Below are 7,785 nucleotides of genomic sequence, written 5' to 3'. Positions count from 1 at the left end.
GAACTGGGATTGTGTCTCTTGGGAATACTGTGCATTTCTTATGAGGGCATAGGAATAGTTATCTACAGGGAAAACAGGCTTTTCTTTTAGCTCTCCAGAAACCCCAAAAATGAGAGAATGGGGGGTATAAAAATATGATACTAAAAGTATTCATTTTCTATCATTTATCTTATACTTCACTTGAAACTATTCAATACTTTTGAAGCTGCAGAAAATAATACATTACAAGAAAAAAACAGATCATCTCAATCATTACTTTAATGCACAGCCTTAGCTTCCTGGCATTTCCCTCACTTCCCCAGGGGAAGGCTATTTCTGCAAGTTATTTCTTTTCAATTGATTTGCTAGGATTTCAGTCTCTTTAGGCCTTTTGCATTAGAGGAAGAAACGTCTGCTTTTTTCCCCTCAACTTGGGGGGTTTGCAGTTTATCACAGTCTTTCCTTATTTAACTACCTATAGAATTGAATTTCAATTCTATAAATTGCCTTTTAGGACCAAAAGTTCAAAATCAAAGTGTATCAGCCTCACATCCTCAAAATCGGAGAAGGAGAGGTTAAATTTCTTACTTCTGCTAGCTCTTCAAAGGCATGTGGGGAAAAGGGATCTTGATAAATGGACTTCTGAAAGGAGAAATGAAGACACCAACAAAGGCATGTGTTGCATGTTCTGTCCAAGGGCTAGTTTATCTCCTGCAATTTTGGTTTGCTGTCATCAAAAGGACATTGTGCAGGGCAGCCCTAATGTCTGCTGAGGATTCAATTATTTTACAGTCCAGGCGATTTTAGGCAAATCCACTTTCAATCAGAACTACAATTCAATGAAGTCAGTATTTTATAGCTAATGAAATTAAGGCCTAATGGCTAATTAATGCACAACCAACGTACAATTTCCAGTCCATGCACTTCCCATCAGAGCTGAAGAATTTGTTATGTCTAAAGCTCTCCTGTCTTGGTCAGGAAGTCTCTATTAACTTTAGGCCAAAAATAAATCTTTATTACAGTTAAGAAATATAAATATTAACATCACTATATTTAGAGGAAAACTGTTAGATTAAACCTCCGAAACCAGAGCACTTGCCACCAAGAGTTCAGAATAGGATTTCTGAGAACTGGAAAGGATCTTAGAAATGATTTTACAGTACGAGGTCAGGTTGTCTCATAACGTTTATATTTCTTTCTCCATTTTTCTTAATTGGGAGGCAGCAGGTACAGTAGAAAGTTCTTGACGCACTGGGTCTAGATTTATCTTTATTAGCCGGAACCCCACGCATGTTATTTCACCTCACTGAACCCATTTTTATTTTAATGACAGAGGTGGACTAGATGACCTTCCAGCTCTATTGTTATGTGAATCTGCTATGCTTATCCTGATAGGAAAATCCTGATTAGGAAAATCAAATTGTTACAACCTTAGCTTAACCTTTAGTCTTTTTTTGCTTCAAAGTTACTTGCTCTCAGCTGGGTCTTGATTCTCATCTCTGCTGTAGCAGTCTAAACCTGATCGCCTCTCACACTTATTCTTTCCACACAGGCAGCAGCAGAGGCAATGATGTGGTGTGGGCTGTAAAAACCTCTGTACCAGAAAATCAAAATCATCTCCCTAATTCATAACGTTTTTCGAAGATTTTTCTCCGTGGGTTTCTTTGCACCATGTTCCTCTGTTGGTTTTTTCTCCCTTTAAAAAAAATTTCCAAAGCCCCTCCTGTACCCTCTCACAGTAGAGCTTGTTTATTAATAGAATACATCTGAGCTGCTTCCTCATAGCAAAAGATTACAATTTGAATTGGGAAAAAGATGACTTGAACAGTAACTAATATTTATATTCTCCTTACTACGTTCCAAGCACTGGTGTACCTACTTTCCATATATGAAGGCGTTTAACCCTCAGAGCTCTGTGAAATAGATACACATATCCCTTACTATCCAAATCTATTCAGTTCCTGAGGTGTTTAGAAGTCAGAGTTCAGTGAGCAAGTTTGAATGGCCAGGGAAACTTCATTGTCTGAATTTACGTTAGTTTACCCACTTGGGATGGGGTAAGGCCTGACCTTAAACCAAATAAATGTCATTCAAAAGTGTAAACCCTTTTGGTTCCTTTATTATAATAGCAAGAGTTTAGGGAGAGTTCAGTGATAGATATTTACCCCATTATCCCCAGTTTACAGATGAGGAAACGGAAGCACTGGTAGGTTACGTAAACTGCCCAAGTTCTCATGGCTCGTGTGGCAGAGCAAGAAATCTTACCCAGGCACTAAGACACCAGGGTCAGGACCATGCTTGTGCTAGATGGCCCAGCTAAACTTACTTTTTGCTTTGTGGCCAGTGGTGTCATCCACACACATCACTACTGTAGCTTTTCTGGGCATGTGTTTGGGGAGGTTAGCCAGAGTTCCCAACCCATTTTTTTCCAGAGCTAACTTGCTCAACAGACTTTGATGATATGTTCTGTTAGCACCAATACAAACAAGTTTCAGATAATGAAACTTGCTTTTTGTATAGCTTAACAGTTTAATTACATGGCTTAAGGAACCATGATGGAACCATGATTCAGTCAACGTCTTGAATGAATTCCACCACTGTGGATGAAATGGTGATCTTTCTCTTGTAGAGCAATAGGAAAAGCAGACCTCCCACAGCAGAAAATGCAAGTTGAAGGGCAGTGTAACTTGAGCTCTCTGGGCAATCCTGCATGCACCTCTGAAAACTTAGGGCCTTTTCAAGCCATTGCTTGTCCTCAACTCATCATGCTTGTGAGACCTGCTTCCCATTGCCAGTTAAGTTCACAACAATCATTTAGTCCTTCAATATTTCCTAGATTATTTAAAGAATGATATGAGCAACGATTTTCCTTCAGAGCCCAGCCGGGGCCCCCATGAAATGGTGCAAAAGCATGGGTGCTCTTCACCTTCAGGACTTGCTCTCACATGTGTCAACTGACTGCTGTCCAAGTAAAAACCAGAGGATGAGCTCACACTTAATGGGTTGAAGAAAATCTTAGCTATTAAGCTGACAGGTAGTATATCTTTATAAATTTTAGTGAAAAATAAATTCCTGCTTGATTTCAAAGTCTATTTACACTTTCATGTAGCAACAAGGCTAGGCATAAATTAGGTTTATAATTATTACATTCCACCAGTAACAGTAACAAGGAAAATATACCTCCTTGGAGGCCTTCCACATAATGACTCTGGCTATGCCTGCCATTCAGAGTGTCTGCTTCTTTGTCATCATGTGGTAAAAAGGTCAAAGGTATGTGGCCATGTACCAGGAGGCCCAAGAAGCCACACTTTAAATACGAGGCAAACTCCTGGAATAACCCTTCAGTTTAAGATTAAAAATGTCATTGTAGTGAACTGCAATACAAAAAGTACATGAGGCTTAAGACAAAACTGAGACTTAACATGTCAATAGGAAATTTCCAACTATGCATCTAGTATCCCTGGTGATTTTGGATACTCTGGTGGAAAGCACAGAGATTCAGTGTCTAAGTCACTCAAGGAAGTGAGAACCAGATTTAGAAAACCTAGGTTCTAATCTAGACTCATTATTTACCAGCTGTGTGACCTTGGATGAGCCACTTGCCCTCTGTATAAGCCTCAGTGTCTTTTTCTGGTTAACAGGAAGTTACATTGAACCATCTCCAGGGTCCCTTTCAGCTCTAAAAGCCTTATAGTTCTTGTTTATGGTTTAGAGCTCTAATTTGCCTAATTTTGCCAGATCTATTATTTCTAATGGATCCTATCTGTTTACACAGTGTGGAGATTTCATATCACTGTGAAATATCCCTTGGAGATCCCAAAGATCTGACCAAATATAAACTGCTAATATTCCACTAATTAGGCTATTACTGCTCAGCCAATGAAGGCTAACCAATACTTCCAAATGCAAGATACACCATAAGAAGGTTTAACCAATAACCAGACTCTTATCAAAACTCCTGTATCTTTTCTTTATAATCTCTGTCTCATCAAATATCCAGGAGATAATTTCAGGGTTCACTAGACATTAACTGAGTATACCCCTTATTGTAAATGTTCATAATTTTGTTGTTTTTAGTTGAAATACCCTGATTTTCCTTTTTAAAGTATTTACATAAGTGAGAGAAGTAAATACAACTGAAGGAGTCAAGATTAAAAATTCTCTTAAGTACATACATAAATTTCAAAATACATATCACCTGAATATTTACAAAAAATTTTTAAATTTAATAATCATTGCCATATTTTCTCATGATTTATACAAGTTAAAAGTAAGCCTGTGCATTCACATAGACTTTAAAAAATACAGCATCTGTTTGAATCACAAATGATTAGCAAAATCCATTACTTCATAGTTCACCATCATCCATAAAAACCTCATTTCACTGAATACTTAGGGAAAAGCAGGCTGGTGTTCAATGGGAAAGTATATTACCGTCAAGGGCAGTTTTAATTTTAAAGGCACAAATCCTCATAGGAATCTATTTGTAAGCTTTTGATATTGCAGTAGCAATACGGTAAAAGTCTAGTCTGTGAATAAGTCAGTTTCCTTTCATGACTGATGGTGGTCAGTATGAAACGCTGGGAGGTACACCCTACAATTTAGGAATTGGTGTGGCCGCCAGTGCTATGCTTTCAATTGAACACTCATCGGTTCCTCTGCGGATCCGGAAGTAACCATCCTCACCCCAGCCAGGGCCCCAGCTGTTTTTAACAATCCAGTAATCCAGTCCAGAGGCCAAGTCAGTGCCATAGCCCACCAGCAGGATAGCGTGATTGGTCAGCTCAAAGGGGTTGAAAGGGTCTCTCAGACCAGTGTGGTGGTAGATCCCCTTGTGGTAGTGGAAGAAGTCATCATAGACTTCAAAGGCAGCTGCCATGGGCCCATGATGGACCAGCTCAAGCTTCATCAGGGCTTCATTGCAGCCCCCATAGAAACCTCCCACATAGTGGTAGTCGGAGGAGTAGTAATGGAAGCAGTCCTCTTTGAGTTTGCATGGAGAATCTGTGCCTGTGTAGGGGAAGCAGGCCTCTTCCACCAGCCCAAAATCTTGGGCATACTTTCCCGCGATGAGATATGGGAAGCCACCTTCACAGCCTGAGGATGAAGAACACACAGAGTTATTATTACCCTCTATTAGAAAGGGGTACAAAAGAAACTGTCCCATTTCATATTTTTTCTTTTCTATGCCATTAATTATTCTTTATGTCACCCCTAGAAGTTGTTTCTCAGCTTAAATACCACTTCATTCATCCATCCATCAGCCATCTATTTGACAGACATTTATTCGGCACCTGATATGGAAGGTAGCTTCGTGGTTAAGTGGGAGGCTCTGAAGCCTGACTATATAGGCTCAATCCAAAACTGGGTTAAGAATTGATAATTTCTCTGTACCTCTGTTTACTTATCTGTAAAATATAGATAGCAATAGCACCTTCCTTGTAGGATTAAATAAATTACTTCATGTAAAAGCAATAAAAGTTCGCTATTATTGTCATTATTAAATAGCCAGACACTTCCTCAATGAAGTCTTCTCTGACCACCTCTTGCAGAAAAGTCTAAATTAGGTCCCCATATCCTTCCTCCAGTCCTGGCCCTATTACAAGCATATCTCAGGGACACTGCAGGTTCAGTTCCAGACTACCAAAATAAAGCAAATATCACAATAAAGTCACACAAATGTTTTGGTTTCCTAGTGCATATAAAAGTTATGTTTACAGTCTACTGTAGTCTATTAAGTGTGCATTTTGTCTAAAAAACAGTACACACACCTTAATTTTAAAATGCTTTATTGCTAAAAAAAAAACCCTGCTAACCACCAGAGCATTCAATGAGTTACAATCTTTTTGCTGGCAGAAGGTTGGAAATATTTCAAGAATTACCAAAATGTGATAAAGGGACATGAAGTGAGCAAATCCTGTTGCAAAAATGGCACTGACAGACTTGCTCGATGCAGGGTTGCCACGAACCTTCAGTTTGTAAAAAACAAAACAAAAACAAAAAACCCATGCTGTATCTGAGAAGCACAATAAAATGAGGTATGCCTGTATACACATCCAGAACCCTTTTTCTTCATTGTTCTTATAATTATTTAATTTCTATTTTCCTCACTTAACTGTAAGCTTCATGAGGGTAAGGACTCTCTCTTTTTTTTTTTTTTTTTTGCGGTATGTGGGCCTTTCACTGTTGTGGCCTCTCCCGTTGCGGAGCACGGGCTCCGGACGCACAGGCTCAGCGGCCACGGCTCACGGGACCAGCTGCTCCGTGGCATGTGGGATCTTCCCGGATTGGGGCACGAACCCGTGTCCCCTGCATCGGCAGGCGGACTCCCAACCACTGCGTCACCAGGGAAGCCCGTAAGGACTCTCTTGATACTTCAGAGTCCCCAGGACCCAAAAGTCACAATGTCAGAGTTTAATAAGTATTTCAGAAAGAAGGAAAGGCTCACTGACAATCATTCACCAGCAGTTTCACTGGTGAACTGAGAAAGTCTCTAGTAGCCAAACCTGGGGTTGACAGCAGAAAACTTTAAAATGAGAATGTTTCTCCCTGAATCAATGGCAGCCTGGATTTCTACACACCTTACGTATAGCCTGTTCTAGAAGCCTACGTACACAATTTTTAAATCCTTCTGGAGAGAAACCAGTTTCGTATGATTTTAATAAGAATTAGGTTTCAGAATTAGACCTTATTTGGGACTGAAATTCATGCTTAGAAGCTGAGTGGCCTTCAAAATACTATAGAACAACTTCATGTCTGTTCCTTATCTATAAATAGGATAACAACTACTCTTTCAGGGTTTGAGCACTGTTGGATAATGCATGTAAGAGGCTCCTAAGAGCCAGTGCTTACTCAAAATATAGCAATTATTGACATCTTGCTGGATGGTACAGTGAATTCCATGAGAAACCACTCGATAATAAGTGATAGGACCAGAACTTGCACCCAGGTTTGTTTTTTCTGAATTTTTGAATTTTATTTATTTTTGTATACAGCAGGTTCTTATTAGTCATCAGTTTTATACACATCAGTGTATACATGCCAATCCCAATCACCCAATTCATCACACCACCACCCCCACCTCCCCCACCACTTTCCCCCCTTGGTGTCCATACGTTTGTTCTCTACATCTGTGTCTCAATTTCTGCCCTGCAAACCAGTTCATCTATACCACTTTTCTAGGTTCCAAATATATGCGTTAATATACAATATTTGTTTTTCTCTTTCTGACTTACTTCACTCTGTATGATAGTCTCTAGATACACCCACGTCTCAACAAACGACCCAATTTCGTTCCTTTTTATGTCTGAGTAATATTCCATTGTATATATGTACCACATCTTCTTTGTCCATTCATGTGTCAGTGGGCATTTTGGTTGCTTCCATGACCTGGCTATTGTAAATACTGCTGCAAAGAACATTGGGGTGCATGTATCTTTTTGAATTATGGTTTTCTCTGCGTATATGCCCAGTAATGGGACTGCTGGATCATACAGTAGTTCTATTTTTACTTTTTTAAGTAACCTCCATACTGTTCTCCATAGTGGCTGTATCAATTTACATTCCCACCAACAGTGCAAGCGGGTTCCCTTTTCTCCACACCCTCTCCAGCATTTGTTGTTTGTAGATTTTCTGATGATGCCCATTCTAACTGGTGTGAGGTGATAGCTCATTGTAGTTTTGATTTGCATTTCTCTAATAATTAGTGATATTGAGCAGCTTGGCCATCTGTATGCCTTCTTTGGAGAAATGTCTATTTAGGTCTTCTGCCCATTTTTTGACTGGGTTATTTAGTTTTTTAATATT

At 39.4% G+C, this 7,785-nt stretch overlaps 1 protein-coding gene across 1 annotated transcript in view; it reads right to left on the bottom strand.

Annotated features, from left to right (window-relative positions):
- Positions 1–4,124: 4,124 nt before the first annotated feature.
- Positions 4,125–7,785, bottom strand: part of CTSC (cathepsin C) — a 41,318-nt gene continuing 37,657 nt past the window's right edge. The window contains exon 7 of the mRNA XM_079709492.1: positions 4,125–5,076. Within this exon, the coding sequence (XP_079565618.1) occupies positions 4,574–5,076 (503 nt within the window). The 3' untranslated portion in view covers positions 4,125–4,573. The remainder of the gene's footprint in view (positions 5,077–7,785) is intronic.

The sequence above is a fragment of the Hyperoodon ampullatus genome (assembly GCF_949752795.1).
Source record: "Hyperoodon ampullatus genome assembly, chromosome: 7".
NCBI classification, from domain to species: Eukaryota; Metazoa; Chordata; class Mammalia; order Artiodactyla; family Ziphiidae; genus Hyperoodon; species Hyperoodon ampullatus.
Note: the sequence above shows the minus strand (reverse complement) of the source record. Positions and strands in the feature narration are given on the sequence as shown.